Below are 20,498 nucleotides of genomic sequence, written 5' to 3'. Positions count from 1 at the left end.
ACCCTAAACTTGGTGGCTTAAAACAACACAAATGTATTATTCTGGAGGGCAAAAGCCTGATACGGACCTCTCTGGGCTAAAACCAAACAGTCGGCAGGGCCGGCTCCTTTTGGAGGCTTCAGGGGAGAATCTATTTCCTGGCATTTTCCAGCTTCTAGAGGTCACCTGCATTTTGTGGCTGATGGCTCCCTCCTCCATCCTCAAAGCCAGCAATGGCCTTGAAGTCTTTCTCACATCCTATCACTTGAACACCAACCTGGCTCCCCCTTCCCTGTTTAAGGGAATGAGATTATATTGAGTCCTTTGGTTAATCCAGAATAATCTATCTCCCCATCAGCTCCATTAGTAACCTAAATTCCATCTGCAGATGCTATCCCCTCTTTCTCATGCAATGTAACACATTCACAGGTTTGGAGGGATTAGAATGTGAACCTTTCTGGGGGGAGCCCCTCACTCTGCCCACCATATCCAGTTAGGTCACAGAGGCCTCTGTGACCTCATTATCCTCTGGGGCCCAAATTCACAAGGCACCCCTCCCACATGGTTGCTGGGCTCTTGCCAGGCTCTTGAACCTAGTGACTCTCTAGCTGTCATGGGAGCCAAACCTGAGGAAGCCCAGAAGCCTTGCTCAAGGGGCCAGACCCTGTTTAAGAGGGTCAGGGCTTTACTCACCAAAGCTTCGCCCCCGCCTCCGCCCCCACCCCCACCCATCTGCTGGAACCCAGGCTGTACACATGTGTATGGGTATGTGTTTGGGCATGTGGGTGAAAACAACCTGGAGCACCTCCCATCACAGCAGGTGAGTTTGGGGACTACAGATCATCCACTATCTCGAGCCAGAACTTCAGGGGGAGAAAGCCACACTGCCCACCCACTCTGCATGGTCCACTTCCCTCTAAGCGGACCTAGAATTTCATCTTGAAGCAGTGAGGACCAGGGTGGGCCTTTCACCAGGAGCGGGTTCTGGAGATGTGTGTGGGGAGGTAGTTCCAGCCTGGCCGAGCATGGGCAGGAGCTTGGTCTGCCCTGCAGGTGCTTGACACAGGAGAGCAGCTGATGGTCCCCGTGGATGTCCTGGAAGTGGATAACGAGGGAGCCTTGTGGAAGTTTCTGCTCTCAGGAGCCATAGCTGGAGCAGTATCTCGCACTGGCACAGCCCCTCTGGACCGTGCCAAGGTGTACATGCAGGTTTGTGTGGGTGGGGGCTACCGCACTGACGCCATTGGGGTGGCGATGGGCAGAAGTGGAGAGGATGGAGTTCAGGATGTGGGTGGGGGTGCAACTGGAAGCAGGTAGGAGGGTGGGGTTGGGACATGGGCTGGAGTTAGGAGGCTGAATGGAGATGGAGCAGGGGTTGAATTGGGGGTGGCAATGGAGCTGATGTGGATGAGGCATGGAGTTCAATCAGGGAAGGAGTTGAGAGAATGGTACCAGGGACAAGATTGGGGTTGGGGATCAGGGAACTGGGTGTAGGGGTCTTTGGATGGCTTTCAAAACAAAGTAGGACTGAAAGGAGAGGAAGATGGATGAGATGGAAATGTGGTTTGGTGTTGGGGTTGGGGATGCATGGGATTAGAGAATTCTAGGACTAGCCAGGGAAAGAGTTGGAGAAGGAATTGGAATGAGAGTGGTTGTATGACTGGGGACAGGAGGGGCTTGAGTTCTAAGATGGGATGGGAATAAAGATAGGGTGGAGGACTTCTTACAGGGCCAGGGGCCTCCCTACCCCCAGGTCTACTCCTCCAAGACGAACTTCATGAATCTGCTGGGGGGGCTACAGAACATGGTCCAAGAGGGGGGCTTCCGTTCTCTGTGGCGGGGCAATGGTATCAACATACTCAAGATCGCCCCTGAGTACGCCATCAAGTTCTCCGTATTTGAGCAGGTGGGGAATGGTCAGCTTTCCCCAGTTCCACCCTCAAGTCCTTACCTCTCCTATACCCCACCGCCAACGCTCAAGCATTATCTGAGACACACAACACTCACCCTCCAAGTCCCAGCGCCTTCCCTCCAGATGGGTTTCAGGTAGGAAGATGGTCACTTATTTGCTCTTGCTCCTCTCTCCTGTCCCAGTGTAAGAATTACTTCTGTGGAGTGCACGGGTCCCCACCCTTTCAGGAACGTCTCCTTGCTGGCTCCCTGGCTGTGGCCACCTCCCAGACACTCATCAACCCCATGGAGGTAAGAGAACACCTGCCCCACAGAAGAGGAAACAAGATGAAAAGGAGTTGCCAGCTGCTACTGCTTTCTCCTCCACCTTCCCCCTCCTCTTTCCCTCTTCTCCTTCACATACGATATGTGTCAGACTTTCATTCCAGATGGCTACCTGGTTGCCCCAACACTGTTTAATGAATGGGTCCCATCTTTCTTCTCCAGTGATCAAAGATAACACCTTCATAATTTACAAAATTCCTGTCTATATTTGAGTTTATTTCTGACCTTTATCCTCTGGTTGCTCTGCTGTCTGTTCATGCACCACTACCTTTTAATGTTTTTAGTGAAAAATTTTTATCTAAAAAATCATCTATTGGTTTTTGTTTTTAACTGGTGTTCAATTTGTAGACAAGTTGCCATTTTTATGTTGAATCTACATATCCAGGAATATATTCACAGCGTATAGAGATTTGTCCAAGTCTCTTTTATGTTCTTTAATGGTCTTTTAAAAGTTTTCTTTGTATAATTCTTATTCTCATCTGTTTAGGTTTCTTCCAAAGTGTATTTGTTTTCATTGGCTGCATAACAAATCACCACAGACTCAAATAGCTTAAAACGATAGGCTTTTGTCTCATTGTTTCTGTGGGTCACATCTGGGCACTGACTAGTCAGGTCATCTGCACAGGGTTTCATCAGGTGGAAGTCAAGGTGTCAGCTGGGCTACCAACAAACCCATCTGAGGCTCCTCTCCGTAGCCTCCTGGTTATTGGCAGGATCAGCTGCTTATGGGTGTAGGACTGACATCCTCAGCTCCCAGAGGCCAACCACTGTTCCTGCCATGTGGTCCTTTCTACAACAGTTTGCTTCTTTAAGACCAACTGGAGGGTGACTCTGATGCTTCCAGTCTTTCTACTTCTGTCTCTGGCAATAGACCTCTTTTAAAGGGCTTGCCTGGTTAGGTCAGGTCCACCCAGGACAATTTCTCCTGATTCTTAAAGTCAACTGTTTAGGGACCTTTATTACACCTATTAAAAAATCTGTCAACTTTGTCATTATCACGTAGCCTGATCACAGGAGTGACATCCCATTATGTTCCCAGGTCTAGCCTACATGCAAGATTGGCGGGGGGGGGGGGGGGGGGGGGGCGGTCATTATAACAGAGCATGCATATCAGGGGGCAGGAGTCTTAGGAATCACCTTACAATTTTGCCTACCACACTTGGTGTTCTGTCTTTTGCACAATTGTAGAATTGCCAATATTTTGGAATTGGGGTATTTCATTAAAATTCCAATCTCTGACTCTTTCAGAAAATTAGCAGATCTGGCCACCTGGAGTGTACACTTCCATGGCGCTGTTTGGCTGGTGCTAAGTGAAAGCTGCCGCAGACCTCACTTGACTCAAATCACTTCCCTTCTCCTCTTGGCCTCTGTCAGCACTTGAACTTCTGAATCCTGTGTTGAGAGCACACACAGGCCAATGGATGGGACAGGAACCTCTGGGTTTGACACCCAGCTTTGCATATTCCTGAGAAGTTTCCTCATTTTTAGAAGGGGGCAAATGGCCACTGCTAAGGGTCATTGAGAAGATTAAATCAAATGAGCTGCTTCACTTCTCACCCTTCCTAGGTGCTGAAGACACGGCTAACCCTGCGCTGGACGGGCCAATACAAGGGGCTGCTGGACTGTGCTAGGAAGATTCTGGAGCAGGAGGGCACCCGCGCCCTTTACCGTGGCTACCTGCCCAACATGCTTGGCATCATCCCTTATGCCTGTACCGACCTGGCCGTCTATGAGGTGTGAACTCCTCAGAGTGGGTAGCATGGATGAACCCAGGCCCTGACAAGCTTTCTCCTGTCCACCTTTTTCTTGCAGATACTCAGGTGCTTCTGGCTGAAGTCAGGCAGGGACATGGCAGACCCTAGTGGCCTGGTCAGTCTGTCATCAGTGACACTGTCCACGACCTGTGGTCAGATGGCCAGTTACCCACTAACTCTGGTGCGCACAAGGATGCAGGCTCAAGGTCAGCCTGGCCCTAGTGGCCACCATGTATGCTCCCCCGACCCCTCTACCAACCTTCTGAATTTCCTCATATTCCCAAAGTCTCGACATCTGATCCTGGCTACCTTCACTGACCCACAAACCCACCAAGACATATACTTACCCCCCAAATCTGATCCCAGCCCTCAATTGGTTCCAAAAGTGAAAATGGTTCCTAAATTGCCAAGTCTTACCCTTAGATGTCCCAAAATTCATAACCACTTCCTCTGCTACCCAGGAAACTCCCTAAATGTGACTCTCTCAAATGAACCCTCAGCATCTAAACCAATTCTCAAACATCCAAACTATTAGGTGGTCCTTAGCCATCCACCTTCACCTTGAAAATGTCCCCAAATTATTCCATAGCCCACTTCCCAAAATCTCTAGCAGATCTTAGAAATTCCCTTCCAAATAAGCTTGAATGTTTTCTAAGATGTTCCCAAAAAGGAAACCTGAAAATGCCTGCCCAAATTGATCTCTTAATTCTCCTCACACTGACTAATTTCCTCTAAAAGTCTTCCAAACCCCTTTCCAACTAATCCCCCAAGGCTCTTCTCCCTGGCTTCACTCCCCCAACATTCCAAACCCCCAGGAGACCAGCTCATCTCAGAGGCACTGAGATTGTTCTTGTCTCCGCAGACACTGTGGAGGGTTCAAACCCCACCATGTGCGGAGTCTTCCAGCGAATCCTAGCCCAGCAGGGCTGGCCAGGGCTATACCGAGGTATGACCCCCACCTTACTGAAGGTGTTGCCGGCAGGTGGCATCAGCTACGTGGTGTATGAAGCCATGAAGAAGACTCTGGGTGTATAGGCAGTGAGCTAAGTGGCACGCCCTGGGCAGAAATGGTCAGGAGGATCTAGCACCCCTGGCCCCAAAGAGCCCTCCCGGCTCAGGCTCCAGAGAAGATTTTTCATTTTTTTTGTTTTGTTTATTTTTTCCAGGAAAAGCAGGCTGGGGGGTGGGGTGTCTGGGTCAGAAGATGCTCTCCAGGGTGCTGCCTGAAATTATTATGGACTCCATTTTGGCTCAAAGTAGGCTGTCCTGGCTCCAGGGAAAAAATGGTGAACATGAAGTCAAACCAGGAATAAAATGATGGATTCTGCTATACATGTCTGGGATACCTGGGTCCAGGAGGGAAGCTGTGGATCTGGATACTTGGGTCGAAGAGAGGAGCTAAATATCTGTGTTCCCTAGGTCTCCGAGGGGGACTGGGTACCTTGGGCTCTTCGGTCCTGAATGGAAAGCCTGGATGATGCCTGGGTCCAGCTAATACCTTGAGGATCTAGGATTGGAGTTTGAAGTTTGGATCCCGGGACCTTATGTGAAGCAGGTGTGGGGTGTGTAATTAGGGTATGGGATCCCTCAGGAACCAATGGCCGAAGACCCTTTGGTTCAGGAGGGGAGCTGGTTCCATGTGTCCTGGAAGAGAAAAAGGGGTTCTAGATCCCGGCGTGGAGAAAGGAGAGGGGTGTACCGGGGGATCCCTGGGTTTCCTCCTGTTCTCATGCCACCTGAACTCCGAAAGTCTCCAAGTCCTCAAGCAGGCCACGTGCCTGGCCTACACAGCCAGGCTCCAGGGGCGCTAACCCTGACGTCAGGCCCGAATTCCGGCAGCGGTCGCCACTTCCTACGTAAGCTGCCACTCACTTTGCCTCCCGCTAATCCCCACTCGCCGTCTGGTGGCCGGCTCCGCCCCAATGCAGCGACGCTTCCACTGGCTCCTACCAAAACTGGGCACCTTTACTTCATTGCCATTTGTCGGGAGCAGTGTCAGTCACCTAACACCTTACCCCTGTCGCTCAGCTATTGGCTTAGTGGTCAAGGCCAGAAAAGGATTCTGGTTAACATGGAAAGCCAGTCCAAACCCAAGTGCATCACCCAGAACTCGTCAGGAATTGGATTAAACTGACTGCCAATCTTTACAAGAACCGCCTTCCACGTGTATTCATTGGCTTGCATTCCAAGAGCCATTTACTAGGCTCCTCCTCCCTGTCTGCTTGACTCTTCGGAGCGGTCAATCGGTTCTGAAGCCGCCCCGCGACTCTGGAACTCCCGCTTCATTGGGCCTCCCGCCTTCTCGGATCGCCTCGATTTGCCAACCTAGCGCCGGCAGCCCGCAGCTCATTGTCTCCGAGAACTGTCAGTCACACGGTGCCTCCCGCCTACTACCCCTTACGGCACTCCGATTGGTCGCTCGCCTACAAGGCCTGCGATTGGTGACGAAGGAGCGGCGGCCGCTTTCCACTGGCTCGGCTGTGCTGTCCGTCCAGGCGGCGGGAGGGGGCGTCCCTCTTTCCCCTCGTCGTCTTCCCTGCCGCTGGGTTCCCAGAGTGCTCCGCGGCCGTGTGGAGCGAGGCCTTGTTCCCGCGTTGAGCCGCCGCTGCTGCCGCCGCCGCCTCCTCCTTCTCAGCTTCAGCCTCCGCGCCAGGCCCGGCCCTGCCGCGCCATGTCGGACTACAGCACGGGAGGACCCCCGCCCGGGCCGCCGCCGACTGCCGGCGGGGGCGGGGGTTCTGGGGGCGCCGGGGGAGGCCCTCCACAGGGCCCACCGGGCGCGGGGGACCGGGGCGGCGGGGGCCCGGGCGGGGGGTCTGCCGGGGCCTCTTCGCAGCCCCCCGGCGGGGGCGGCCCAGGAATTCGCAAGGACGCCTTCGCCGACGCCGTGCAGCGGGCCCGCCAGGTGAGGAGGCCGCGGGCCGGAGGGGCGGGCGGGGGAGGGGGCGGGGTCACGTGTGCGCGCGCGCGGGGTCGCGGGTGAGGGGTTGCCGGGGCCGCCGTGGGTTCACGTGGAGCAGTACACTGGGGCCTGGGTCGCCCCAGGTGCCTCGAATGCGGTTGCCCCACGGGTGACTTCCTGCACGGGGAAGGGGCGTCCGGGGAATTCCCAGGAGCGGTCCCTGGGTGTACAGGGACTCCGGAGTGCAAACCTTCACTCTGAGGGACGCCCCGCCTTAATGCACGCGCAGGCATGGTCCACCGTCCTGGAAGGAAAGGGTCCACTTTCCCGGGATATGCTTTACTTTGCTCCCATCTCCATCAGGGCTCAGAGCTCTGTTTGCCCCCAAGCCAGTCCCGTTTCATCTCGCTCCCCAGAAAGAACGGACTTTAGGGGAAACAAGTCCTTCCCCTTGAGTATGGAAAGGGAATCCTTTTGCTGCCAAAGTGGCCAAGCACTTAAACGAAATGGGGAGGGTGGACGTAGGTGTGGGTTCTTTTTGATGCTACTAGCAGCTTGAAAGCGTGGTCTATATCTTTTTGGGAAAGAAGGGAGGGTCTCACCACAGTTTTTTGAGTCTTGATGACTACATGGAGGTGTCACATGCCGGTGGGACTGACCTCCCCGGAGCCTGGAGGGGAGGAGGCCCTTAGAATGGGACGACTTTGGCTGCTTTTCCGGAAGCGGACCCCAGCCTGACCTGGGTAGTTCCATTGCCTCCAGGGCAGGGTGGGAGGGCCCGTTAGGTTGGAAGTCCTGCTCCGCCCATTGTGATCTGTGCTTTCTCACCTTTCTAACCTCGAGTGGAATAGTAGTCTAATGTGCACTTCATCTTGCCCACTGAACTGTCTTGATTGACAAGCAGCTATCGTTTGGGGGAGTTGGTGCTATCTGTTGGGCTGGGATGAGGCCCCATCTGGGCAGACCAAGAGCTTTGGTTCCAAGTGTTAAAATGAGAGAGGTGGAAAGATAGGTCCTTAGTTCTTGGTTTTTGTCTCTTTGGAAAATTAGTAATAATTCCACAAACAGACTCTGGTGTTAATAAGTTTGTTGGATTGGGGTTTATTTTAAGTTGCTCTTCATGTGGCTAAATTGTAACATGTATTCCAAAAGGGTCTTTTGTTTTTCTCAAATGAAGTTTTCAGATGCCTTGAAGCAAAAACTTTCCTGAGATTTGTTTCACAAATGCAAAGATTCTGAGGGTGAGGGAGATAATACCCCTCAGCATCCCAGAAGAACTAGGCTGCAGTCACACCTTCTGGTTCCCTGCGGTCCTCCCTTGTGGAAATGACCTGCGGACCCTCCATGGCACTGAGTCTCTTCTGTTCCTTTTACCCCTAAGACAAGTTAGTGTGGGTTACAGTCTGGCCACAAACAGTGAAGGCCCAAATCCAATCAAGAAGGGGAGCTTTGAAATTCCTGGATAACTTTTGAACTTTAAAGCTTTCGGTGAAAATTCTTTTTAGAATATCTTAACCAACAGCCCTTTCCTAAATTGGGGAAGCTGACTCCCAGCCCAAACAGCAAGGCCGGAAAACAGGAGTAGTTTATCTGAGCCCCATGGAAGTTGGTTTTAGTGCTAATTCTATTCTGTTTACAACTTCATCTCTAGATTGCAGCCAAAATTGGAGGCGACGCTGCTACAACAGTGAATAACAGCACTCCTGATTTTGGTTTTGGGGGCCAAAAGAGGCAGTTGGAAGATGGAGGTAACTACCTGCTGGGAGGAAGGGCCAGGGGTAGAGAGTGAGGTGCCTTTGTTTGAATGTGGTTCAGAGTGGGGGGGGGCGCTACTGCCATTCGGTCTTTTAAAACCTCAGCAATCCCAGCTTTGTTCATTCTTTTTGTTGAGCCACCGTCCTGAGGTATCAGGTGGCTGAGAGGAGAGCAGATTGGCTGTGGCTAGGTCCAAGTTGTAAGTTCTCAAGATTGTTCCTCCCCTTCTGGTAGTCTGGGGAAATGCTGGTACCTTTATTGAGGTCCCTCAAACGTAAAGTTTGGCTGGCCCTGGAGCATGTGGCATTACCCACAGTAGCCAAAATGATCAGTTGGGTGGCCCCTCACTTTGTGGGGGGCCACCTGATTGATCTTTCAACCAGGACCCTGTTGCCCAAGGCAGGTCCAGTCCTGAGCTGGAAGGATTCAGAAACCACCATCATTGTTCCCCCATTTATAAGGGTTTTTTCACTCTTGTGGTGGCAGCAGGATTGATGGAGTCTGGCCTCATTTAGGAGTTGGTGTCTGCTACTTTCCTGTCTTGGCTCTAATGTTGGGGGGTAGCAGAAGGGGGGATTATTTGCCAGGATGTGTGGCACCAGCATCAGATTTGAGGCAGCTGTGGTGGGTGCTGCATCTGACATCCTTTCTCTTTCACAGACCAACCGGAGAGCAAGAAACTGGCTTCTCAAGGAGACTGTAAGTCCATTGGGTAACACAGGCAGAGGGCAGCTTCAGGATCTTAGAAGGTTGTTAGAAGTTGGGAGCTAGGAGCACTGAATACCTGTCCTTTATGGAGGCTCTAGGTGTTCATGACCTGTGGGGTTCCCATAGCCCCCGGAAACTGAGGTAGAAATACCCGGTGCCTGTGCTGTTGTGAGGAGGGCCCATTGTGCACCAGTGCTCAGTGGGGCTTAGACTGCAATAGTGCTGGTTGCCACCATGGAGGCAGGAGCACCTGGGGCCACTGGTGTTCGGAGTTCCAGAGAGAAGCCAGACCAATCTTTCCTGTGGATTTTCTCTCTGCAGCCATCAGTTCTCAACTTGGACCTATCCATCCTCCCCCCAGGTAAGTTTGGATTTGGAGAATATGTCATTTTTTTGTCTGTCAGCTGTCTCTGGCATTTCTTACTGACTTGGAGGAGAAGAGCTCTGTCTGGGGCTCCCGCACCATTTGGGACTATTCCATCAGAGAGCAAATAGATAGAGGTCACTGCCTTTGTCTGTGTCCTTACCTGTCTTCCGGGCTGGAGGGAGAGGGTTATGACACTTTGTTGGTAATGACAAAAGGGTGGTCTCTGCGCCCTGGTGCTTCCTTTGTTGAGGTGGGGGCACTCCAAAAGCACAGGCATCTTTCTTCCTAGAAAAGTCTGGTTTTCTTATCCATCTTCTGCACGTGTTTGTTCCCTGAGAGCTGGTGGAGCCTGGGGTAGGGAGGTCTTTCCTTTTTGCTGCCCCTGCCTCAGATGACTTTAGTGAACCTGACAGAATCCTTTGTGAAGGACCACGTTGTTTCAGAGGGAGGGGGGTTATAAAACTTAATAGAAATGATTCACTAGGAAAATTAAATGAAAAAGGTAAAAGCAATTTTTTTAAGTCAACACATGTAAAAAATGACTGAATTATATTGCTGTGAAAGTGTCTTAAGTGCTCAGTCTCCCCCTAAGTCAGAGACAGCACTGGTCCAAGGGCCACACTGCCCAGAGCAAGCCTCTTGTAGCCCAGGTGGGGAAATGGGCCTCCAGAGGTGGAGTGACCTGCTGTAGGGCAAGGGAACCCCAGCCTCATGCTGTTAGATTCTGTTTAGGCCTGTGGGGCTTTGATCCCATCATAGGAAGCGGGGTCAAAGACCAGAAGCATTGGGCCAAGGCACCTTTTCTCCAGGGAGACCCTTTGCTCCTTTCCCATTTGAGACTTTCATTGTCTCTCTTTGCAGGACTTCAATGACAGAAGAGTACAGGGTTCCAGATGGCATGGTGGGGCTAAGTGAGTGTGGGTCACTGCGGTCTGGGGTGCCCATTATACCCACCCTACCCTGGCCCCCGGGACAGTGTCCTGGCAGCCCATGCTAGCCCAGAAGCCTTTGGTCTGAAAGGGCCTCCCCTATTCTGCTCTTACCTGTTCTTTCTGGGCAGAAAGAATGGTGGAGCTCTTGGAATGGCTACCGCCCTCTTTGAATATTCATATGGCCTGAAACCCCTACCTCTTCATGTACTCATTGCTGGCTCCTTCCTTCCATCAACTCTGCTTTTCTTTTGTCCATCTAGTCATTGGCAGAGGAGGTGAACAGATTAACAAAATCCAACAAGATTCAGGCTGCAAAGTCCAGATCTCTCCAGGTATGAGTGAGCCATATTCGTGCCAGAATGAATGCTGGGCTGGGGCTTGGCTCTCTGCACTTTAGTGATCTCACTTCTAACTTGACGGGTAGACGTGAAATATGAAATGGACTGGCGTTTGTGTGTTTCATTGTTTGTTTATTGAGTGCCTTCTATGTACCAGGCTCAGTGCAGTATCTCCACTATACAGCACTTTAAGATGTAGCTGTGACTTTTCTTTCATTTTATAGGTGGGGGGAGGACTGAGAGGGAAGATCTAGAATTGAAAACAAGGACCCTTATTCCAGGTTTGCTTTGAACCATTATGTTAGGTTGCCACCTGAACTAAATACCTAATAGAAACCAGACAGGAATATGGGAAACAGGAAGGTGCATTAGAAAGAAAAGCTTTGAGGACAGGCCTGGGTTTGAATTGCAATTCTGCCTGCTCCTCTGTAGGAGTCAGCTTTTCGCGAGTTTCTGAGGCCTTGCTCTGGCAGAGTGGAATCTTAATTATAGGGTGCACATGTGATTGTTGGTGGTAGTGAGAATGGCCCAGGGTTTTGACCTTCCATAATCTGTCTCTCCTTCCATCTCTTACTCTCTAAAAGTTTTCATTTTACTCTCTAAAGTTCTGCCTCCCATATTGGACTTTAAGCTTCCTGACCTCGGCCTTGCATAGCACAGCCTCCCAGGTCTTTGGGGAGGTAAATTGATTTCTCAAGCTGCTGAATGGTGGCAGAAGTGTCCGTTGGTGGTTCTTGAATTTTCCTTATCTCCAATAAAGGCCTTTCCAGGGTCTGCAGGCCTAGAAAGGCACTGATCCTATCTCCTTTTCTCTCCAGACAGTGGTGGCCTCCCTGAGCGCAGTGTCTCCTTGACAGGAGCCCCAGAGTCTGTCCAGTAAGTGCTCGCTGGGCCTGTCATTGTGATGGGAGTGGGCAGAAGTCCTCTTGATCCCTTTGAAAGTTGTGGGTGACACACCATGTCCCTGTACTCCAGTCCCAGGCACTTTAATACTCTTCTGCCACATCATCTGTCAGACCCATGTATTGGAGACATCTTTGCTTTGAGTTGGGGGGTCTCCAGGCCAGTACTTTTTCAAGTGACAGCACCCCATTCCTTTCCTTCCCAGGAAAGCAAAGATGATGTTGGATGACATTGTCTCTCGTGGTCGTGGGGGACCCCCAGGGCAGTTCCACGACAATGCCAACGGGGGCCAGAATGGCACGGTGCAGGAGATTATGATCCCTGCAGGGAAAGCTGGCCTGGTCATCGGCAAAGGCGGGGAGACCATTAAGCAGCTACAGGTGAGAGGGTGGAGCAGAGGACAGAAATTTGCTTCCATCCCAAGACAGTGTCCTTTCTGAGTCTGATGTACACATACACTCACACCAGCTGCTTTGCCAGTCTTTTACCCTTCTTGATCATGGACCCCGCCCCAAGTGTACTGGTTCTCAGAAAGTTCTGCACTGACAGTCAACGTTGGTTTTAAAGGAACGAGCTGGAGTAAAGATGATTTTAATTCAAGATGGTTCCCAGAACACAAATGTGGACAAGCCCCTTCGGATCATTGGGGATCCTTACAAAGTGCAGGTGAGCACACCTTGCAGGTGGTGGTGGTGGTGGTTTCTAGAGATGTAAGAGAGAGATCTGGTAGGCTGGCTGGAGATTTGGGTGGAAGTGGAGAGGTTTCCGAGAGCACTGGCTTTGAAGTCGGCCCAGGATTTGTGTTCTTGTGTTGAACTTTCCCTCCCAATTGTTTGTACATGAGCAAGTAGCCTAACTCTGATCCTTCGTTTTCTCATCTGGAAAATAGAGGTGCTGGCCGTGCCTGCCTCTTAGGGTGGCAGGTAACAGAGCTCAGCACCTGTGTGTCAGTCTTTAGCTTATGCCTGTGATCCCTTGGTTTGTGGGAGGCTGGGGTCACAGTGGGGCAGAAGAGCTTCCTGTGTGCACCATGCTCTGTGTCTTTGCAGCAAGCCTGCGAGATGGTGATGGACATCCTCCGGGAGCGTGACCAGGGTGGCTTTGGGGACCGGAATGAGTATGGATCCCGGATTGGTGGAGGCATTGATGTGAGTGCAGGCCTCCCTGAGAAGGTGGAGAGCTGTTCGTGGGGAGGGCTCTTCATATCCAGTAGACTGCAAAAGCTGACTCTTCCTTCCTCCCTCAGGTGCCAGTGCCTAGGCATTCTGTTGGCGTGGTCATTGGCCGGAGTGGAGAGATGATCAAGAAGATCCAAAATGACGCCGGTGTGCGGATCCAGTTTAAACAAGGTCAGGGTCGAGTCGTGTCCTCTTAAGATCACCCTGAGAGGCTACTGCAGACAGTTTCGCACCATGGTTAGCATGCTGAGCCTCTTTGTGGTGCCCCGTTACTCCTAGATCTATCACGTCTCTCTCTTTTGTGGGACAGCCCTGGGAGACAGTTGGTGATGGGAAGACTTTCCGTGTTTTCCTGTTCTGTTGAATTTACCTCTTCCCTCTCCGCCACCAGTGGCCCATCCTGACAGGGCAGCCTAGATAACATGGGCACCCTGGGCTGGATCAGACCACTACCCCAACTCTGGGCTCCTGCAGAGCTTTTGGGAGCCCCTGAGGGCAGGTCTGTGGGGAGGAGGGACCTCTTGCTTTTCAGAAGTTTGTTGTTTTCAGTTTTATAAAAATGCATGCATTAGTTCTAAGGGTTCCAATTGCAGAAAGAAGCCTCAGCCACCTCCCTGTTGAGCTGGGGACGTGGGGCCTGCCTGCCTCATTTCTCACTCCTGAGTACATGGAGTGCAGCGAGCGGCCCTGAGTCTGAGTTGTCTCAGGCACCTAGCTTGGCACAGTGCTGTCCTGAGGAGGCGGTGGCTTGGAGTTGTGCTTCTCTTTTAAATCCGTGTCTCCGCTCTCTGGGTGCTGGCCTCAGATGATGGGACAGGTCCTGAGAAGATAGCTCACATAATGGGGCCCCCAGACCGGTGTGAGCACGCAGCGCGGATTATCAATGACCTCCTCCAGAGCCTTAGGGTAGGTGGCATGGGGTAGGTGAGAAGAGCTGGTGGGGGCAGAGGGGACAGGCCTGGTTTCCTGCATTCATTCTCCATCTCCTCCTTGTATTATAGAGTGGTCCCCCAGGCCCTCCAGGAGGTCCAGGCATGCCCCCAGGAGGTCGTGGCCGAGGAAGGGGCCAAGGCAACTGGGGCCCGCCTGGTGGGGAGATGACATTCTCCATCCCCACTCACAAGTGTGGGCTAGTCATTGGACGAGGTGAGTAGGCTTTTCCTAACCCCTTGTCCCTCACCCACTCTCTCCTCCCACCCTCCTTTCACTGCCTGTCTCCCCCTCAGGTGGCGAGAATGTGAAAGCCATAAACCAGCAGACAGGCGCCTTTGTAGAGATATCCCGGCAGCTGCCACCAAACGGAGACCCCAACTTCAAACTGTTCATTATCCGTGGCTCACCCCAGCAAATTGACCACGCCAAGCAGCTCATTGAGGAGAAGATTGAGGTGGGCTTGTGGAGGGCTCACGGAGGGATCTGGGGGCCTGGGCCTGGCTCTGGCTCCTATCTCTCACCCGCTAACCTTGTCCCATTCTCCTTCCTCCAGGGTCCTCTCTGCCCAGTTGGACCTGGCCCAGGGGGACCAGGCCCTGCCGGTCCCATGGGGCCCTTCAATCCTGGGCCCTTCAACCAGGGGCCACCAGGGGCTCCCCCTCAGTGAGTATTCAGCTGCCTGGGATTTGGGACATTGGGTTCTGTACACTGGCAAGAAGAGTGACAGGCCCTGTTTCCATTTCCATGCACCACCAAGGGGTCCTGCGTCATCTTTCAGAAGCAGTGGTTGTTCGGGACCCAAACATGATCCAGCCCAGCCCTCTGTTTCACAGACACCGTCTTTTACAAGATGCTATAGGTGTTGAATTTGGGGGAATTTGTTTCACGGCCTGGGTCTTATATGCATTGTTAGTTTTCTCACACCCTCCCCTGGGTCCCCTTTCTCTACTAGCCATTTCTATTCCTGCAGTGGAGCAACCCATGCTCATGTGTTCCCCCTCTTTCTCCTGCAGTGCTGGGGGCCCCCCTCCTCACCAGTACCCACCCCAGGGATGGGGCAATACTTACCCCCAGTGGCAACCACCTGCTCCTCATGACCCGAGTAAGTAAGGCTGTCCATTTGATGGGGCAGCACAGGGTCTGGATATGGGACTGGTTTTGTGTGTCAGCTCTCAGTCTACACTTTCTTCTTGCAGATAAAGCTGCTGCAGCCGCCGCAGACCCCAACGCAGCCTGGGCCGCCTACTACTCACACTACTACCAGCAGCCCCCAGGCCCCGTGCCTGGTCCCGCCCCTGCCCCCGCAGCTCCACCTGCCCAGGGCGAGCCTCCCCAGCCCCCACCTGCTGGCCAATCAGACTACACAAAGGCCTGGGAAGAGTATTACAAAAAAATCGGTGAGTGTGTGGGCCACGACATGGGTTCAAGTCAGCCAGAGGGACAGAAGAGGTCAGTTGTGTCCTCTTACCTCGCTGCCTGCCTTCTGCAGGTCAGCAGCCCCAGCAGCCTGGAGCTCCCCCACAACAAGACTACACGAAGGCCTGGGAGGAGTACTACAAGAAGCAGGGTGAGTTATACAAAAAAAAAATAGTAACAGGGATGAAGTTGCAGCATAGGAAATGTAGTCATCATTATGATGACTTTGTATGGTGGCGTGGGTATTAGTATAGTGATTATATTGTAAGGAATTTAAATGGGAAATCTCTGTGGCACACCTGAACCTAATACAGTATTGTATGTCAACTACATCATTTAAAAAAAAAAAAAAAAAAAAAAAAGGTTGAACTAGTGGAGCTTGAGGCAAGGCAGGGCCAGGCCCACTCTTGCCAGCCCCACTCACCCTCTCCTCCCAACAGCTCAAGTGGCTACTGGAGGGGGTCCAGGAGCGCCCCCCGGCTCCCAGCCAGACTACAGCGCTGCCTGGGCTGAATACTACCGACAGCAAGCCGCTTACTACGGACAGACCCCAGGTCCTGGCGGCCCCCAGCCTCCACCCACACAGCAGGGACAGCAGCAGGCAAGTGGGAATTGCCACCCTCCTCCTCCTCCTTTTTCCTTCCAACCCCCAGCCACCGTTCATCCTGCCTTAGTGGGTAGCGCCGGAAATCCCTTCCCCTGCGGGGTGTGTCCTTGATGCCTGCAGCGGGGGCCGTGTGGCCGGAGGTCTCCGAGAGTCCCCATGAGCCAGGGGAAGTGTGCGCTGGGTCCAGAGGTTAAAGAAGAGGCCTCCCTCCGCCGGCTCGCTTGTTCCTGTGTAATGCTGTCGTGATGCTGGGGGAGAGTGCGAGACAGATAAAAGGTGGAACTGTTGAACTGGTGGGTAGTCCTGGGGGTGGGGGGCAGGCCAGCTACTGAAACGTTGGTCACCAACCTGGCTGCTAATTCAAAATCTGGCCACTTGGGAAGAAAATGGATACTTTTTTCCCCCTCTGCATTACTTTTTTTGGCTTTTGTTCTTTTTGTTTTTAAACCCACGATCTTCTCTCCGACTGTGTCCAAGTGACTGTGTTTGCAGGCAGCCCCAGCGTGGGGTGGCCCTGGCTCCAGCAGGGACGTAGGGAGCCTGCCAAGGGGACCAGCCTTGGAGCCCCTCTGCTCCACCTGGGTTTGGCCTCTGCTCTCGCGCCCGTGTCTGTGTCCCGGTCTTGTCTGTGAAGTGGGCATGATGATCGCTGCCACCTTCCAACCTACCTCACAGGGGTGTTGTGGGGACACCGTGATCTCTGAGATTGTTCATGTTGTGATGCGCCGGGAGCCACCGCTTTCTCCCCTGCAGACCCTCACTTCGCTTCTCTCTCTCCCACGACCCCTGCTTCTCTCCTTCTTGCCTTCGTATCACTCTTTCTCCTCCTTCATTAAGGAGCCAGTCTGACTTCAGCCGAGTCCCCGGAGCACTTCACTAGACAGTTACAGACATACCTGCTAGCCACTGTTTCTAGAGAGGGGCTTCCTGGCCCCCTCCTTACGGTCCCCCAGTCTCCCGCCCCTGCCACCCCTCCCCGTAGTGACCAATTCCTATCTCTTCCCTCTCCGCAGGCTCAATGAATCGAATGAATGTGAACTTCTTCATCTGTGAAAATTCTTTTAATATTATTTGTTTTGTTTGGGGGCTTTTTTTTTTCCTTGGTTTTGGCTTTTTTTTCTTTTTTTTTTCCTTTTTTCTTTTTTTTTTTCCCCATTTGTTAGGTGAGAGAGTGATGGCTGCCATGGGGGTCTGGGGAAGCCCTCTCTGAGTGGCTTGGAGGTCAGTGCTAGCTCTCGCTCTCTCGCTTTTTCTGTGTCTCACATGCTTTTTTTTCTTTCAAATTTGGGGTCCTTCATGTTGAGCCAGCCATAGAAGATAGCGAGAACTAAATCTCTGCCAAAAAAATTTTTTTTAGTAAACACAAAGTGAAACAAAACCTATAAGATTATATATATATAAAAATCTCTATACCCACCCTTCCTGAAACTGCTTCTTTCAAGGGAAAGTAATTCATTTTCTCCCTACCACTCTTGGCCCTCTTCATGTTTTTAAAATAAACTTCTAAAAAGGAAAAAAAGTCAATCTTGCTATTTCTTCTTTTTAGTTAGAGTTGGAACATTCCTTGGACCAGGTGTTGATATTGCAGGAAACCACCACCCCACCCCACCCTGCATCAGTTGAGCCCCTCTGCCTCTCTGCTCCTCTTGCTCCTCCCTCTGCCCTAGCTCGGCTTCCCGCGGCCCTCCCTCCCGCGTCCTCTCTCCCAGGACTGGTCTGTCTTGTTTCATCTGTTCAAGAGGACATTGAAACTGCAAACAAATTGAGAACAAAAAAAAAAATTGTATGGCAGTTTTTACTTTTTATCGCTCGTTTTTAACTTCACAAATAAATGATAACAAAACCTCCCCATGTCTGCTGGGTGCCGTCTCTCTCTCTGTTCCCCACCTGCCCCTGTAGAGTTTTGAAGCAGATGTATGTTCTTTATAGATGTTGTAAGAGCCTGATAATGGTGATTGGAAATTATAAGCTTTGTGTTGTGTTTTTTCTTTTTTTTAAGAAAACAAAATTATAAGAGAAAATAGTTTTCTGCAGGCACGTTGTACTTTCCTATGACTTTTCTTCCCCTCCCTTTTTTCTTTTTTTTTTTCTTTTTCTTTTTTCTTTTTTTTTTTGGTTAAATAAAGAGCTTTTTTGTCTAAAACTGTGTGCTGGATGCAATTGTGTTGTACAGGAACAGGCTTGGCCTATGAGAGTGCAGTACAAGCCGCCCCCAAAAGACTGCCCTCTGATTTTGTTTGGGGAGGGAGCAGCAAGCCGCACACCTGTGGTGCAGTTCTCCCCCCACCCTGTTCTTCCCTCGGGGAACTTGGGGAGCAAAGTGCCCAGGATGATCCCCAGGGACAGGCGTTCCCATGGATGCACCCTACCACCACAGCAAACCCAGCCCTGCCTCACAGGAGTCCTCCCGGCCTTCCTACGTGCTCTCTTTAGAAAGCCCTGAGTTGGAAACCTGTCCTGTCCAAAGTAATGGCACCAGTTAAGTGCTTGGTGGCAGGCCATGGCCTCCCAAGGGTGAGGACAGGAAATGGGAGAGTAAGCGAAGGGGCCACTTGAGCTGCCCAGCATAGGGGCGGTCATCCTGAGGCATACTGTGTAGCTGGGGTGTTCCATTTGGATTTATGGTTGGATACTAACACTGAAAAATCAGGTTTCACCATCAGAATCTGGATGCCTGGGCCCAGCAGTTTAAATGGCAGCACCAAGCAGGTGACAGCAACAGTGCTGCCTCCAGGTGGGGCTGTTCACAGTCCTGTGACCTTCCACATTTCTTAGGAACCTGTCCCTGCGGGAATGTTCATTGATGGCCCCCGGGGAGCCCATGTTGTGGCACAGTGGGCCAGGGAGGGGGATACTGTTGCTCTGGGGTCACATGGGCAGCTTAGGAGCGTATGCTCCATTCATACACACCCTATTTCCCAGGCACTGCGCCCCCTCTGAGCCCTCTGCTGGTTCTTGGGTGAAGGAACAGTCAGCCCCCTGCTGTCTCATCACAGACTTTCGATGACAGAGCAGCACTTGGTAAAAATGTTTCCTGGAGCTGCTTCTGTCAAGATTGAGAGGGGTCAGCTCTTAGTCACAGCTGTGTTACTGCCCTCCACCCCAATGGAAAGGGGGAAGCAAGTTTGCAGGCCCTTATTACTGCCAGTGAAAAGAATCACAAGGTACAGTCCTGTGGCCATACTAGAGAGGGAAAAGGAAATGGGTCAGGAAGGCCGGGATAAGACAAGATTTCATGTTATAGCTGGCCACTCAGCCACATAAGCTGTGCAGAGATGCTGTCCCTCCAAACAGGCTACAGTGAAGGAGGTGTGGGGAATCTCCCACCCCATTCTTGGGCACAGCTAGGTCCGCAGGCATTGCTGTCCCTCCCTTTCGCCTGTCATGTTCCTACCCTCCATGATGGGAACATCACTAAAGTTCACTATCTCCATAACTGAAAAGTATAGGAGTTGTATGGGTTGCTTTGTGAATTAAGTGATCCCTTCTTTACACCTGGAGAATCTGTATAGCTTTGACTTGACCTGTGGTTGACCAGTCGTCAATCTCATGTTCTGTCAATATGTTCTAAAATGTATTTATTTTTGCAGTTTTGGAGCTAATCACTGTTTAGACCTTAAATGTCATAGGTGGGAGGCTGTAGCCTGCACCTGTATTGCTTAATGGAGGGAATGGAATTCCTCAGATGTACACAGATGGATGGACTGAGGCCTGGAGAGACTGGGCCACAGCGTGGCTCCTGTGCTCTTTGGAGCTGGATTTGCCCTCTGGAGGCCAGGGCAGTGAGCAGCAAGCCTGCAGTACCTACATTTAGGAGGAGGTTTCTGCTGGTAGAAGGTCAAGACGGGCTCACACAGGGTGTAGTGCGTCTCCAGGCGGATGGCCAACCCGCCATCAGCCACCCGATGTTCCACCTGGCCCCAGCCCCGAGCTCTCCGGACCATTGTCTCCGTGGAGCAGTCAAACACCATGACTGTGTTGGCCTGGCCCACCCAGGCACCCAGGAAAGGGGCTCCCGTGCAGGTCCAATAAGGAATAATCGGGTCCCTTGGGTCCTTTTTGTAGTTTCAAGTTTTTGTCTTATTTATCTTTTTGGATAAGTAGGACACTGGTAGAGCTCATAAGCCAAACAACACAAACAGGAAGAAGTGAAGCGTCCCTCACTGTCCCCAGCCACCCAGTTCTATCCTTCCTGGAGGTGACCAAGTATTCCGTTTCTTGTGTCTCCTGTAGCTACTTTGGCCATAAAACGTGCAAGCAAGTCCAGCTCTGGTATTCTTTTCCATTTTTTTTTTCTTTCTGATATGAAAGTGAAGACTGATTTGCCCTTGACTTTTATTCACTCCACATAACTAGGGATGGTTCCACATTGACACATAAGGAGATTCCTAATTCTTTTTAACCACTACATAGTATTCTGTAGGGATGTTCAATAATTAACTCATCCTTGTTGATAGGAATTTAGGTTGAAATATTCCTTTTAAGATACAA

General features: G+C 51.7%; 2 protein-coding genes across 3 annotated transcripts; both read left to right on the top strand.

Moving 5' to 3' along the window:
* The first annotated feature begins 592 nt into the window (after positions 1-592).
* Positions 593-5,276, top strand: SLC25A41 (solute carrier family 25 member 41). Its single transcript, XM_053911341.1, has 7 exons — positions 593-799; positions 1,033-1,188; positions 1,733-1,885; positions 2,074-2,181; positions 3,781-3,948; positions 4,027-4,174; positions 4,831-5,276. Exons 1-7 carry the CDS (start codon positions 593-595, stop codon positions 5,001-5,003), a joined length of 1,113 nt encoding a protein of 370 aa, XP_053767316.1. The 3' UTR covers positions 5,004-5,276.
* A 1,218-nt stretch (positions 5,277-6,494) lies between these two features.
* KHSRP (KH-type splicing regulatory protein) lies at positions 6,495-18,002 on the top strand. 2 transcript variants are annotated; one of them, XM_053911339.1, is made up of 20 exons: positions 6,495-6,873; positions 8,522-8,618; positions 9,286-9,324; positions 9,655-9,694; positions 10,562-10,611; positions 10,893-10,964; positions 11,789-11,846; positions 12,079-12,253; positions 12,441-12,539; positions 12,923-13,021; positions 13,120-13,222; positions 13,857-13,957; positions 14,053-14,197; positions 14,278-14,438; positions 14,538-14,647; positions 14,742-14,843; positions 14,998-15,086; positions 15,181-15,381; positions 15,474-15,551; positions 15,841-18,002. In XM_053911339.1, exons 1-20 carry the CDS (start codon positions 6,640-6,642, stop codon positions 16,116-16,118), a joined length of 2,331 nt encoding a protein of 776 aa, XP_053767314.1. In that variant the 5' UTR covers positions 6,495-6,639; the 3' UTR covers positions 16,119-18,002. The 2 variants fall into 2 exon arrangements, with proteins under 2 accessions (XP_053767314.1, XP_053767315.1); XM_053911340.2 differs by lacking the exon at positions 14,742-14,843 and having other exon boundaries at positions 6,498-6,873.
* The last annotated feature ends 2,496 nt before the right edge of the window (positions 18,003-20,498 follow it).

This window comes from Desmodus rotundus, chromosome 9, assembly GCF_022682495.2.
Source record: "Desmodus rotundus isolate HL8 chromosome 9, HLdesRot8A.1, whole genome shotgun sequence".
In the NCBI taxonomy this organism is placed as follows: domain Eukaryota; kingdom Metazoa; phylum Chordata; class Mammalia; order Chiroptera; family Phyllostomidae; genus Desmodus; species Desmodus rotundus.
Note: the sequence above shows the minus strand (reverse complement) of the source record. Positions and strands in the feature narration are given on the sequence as shown.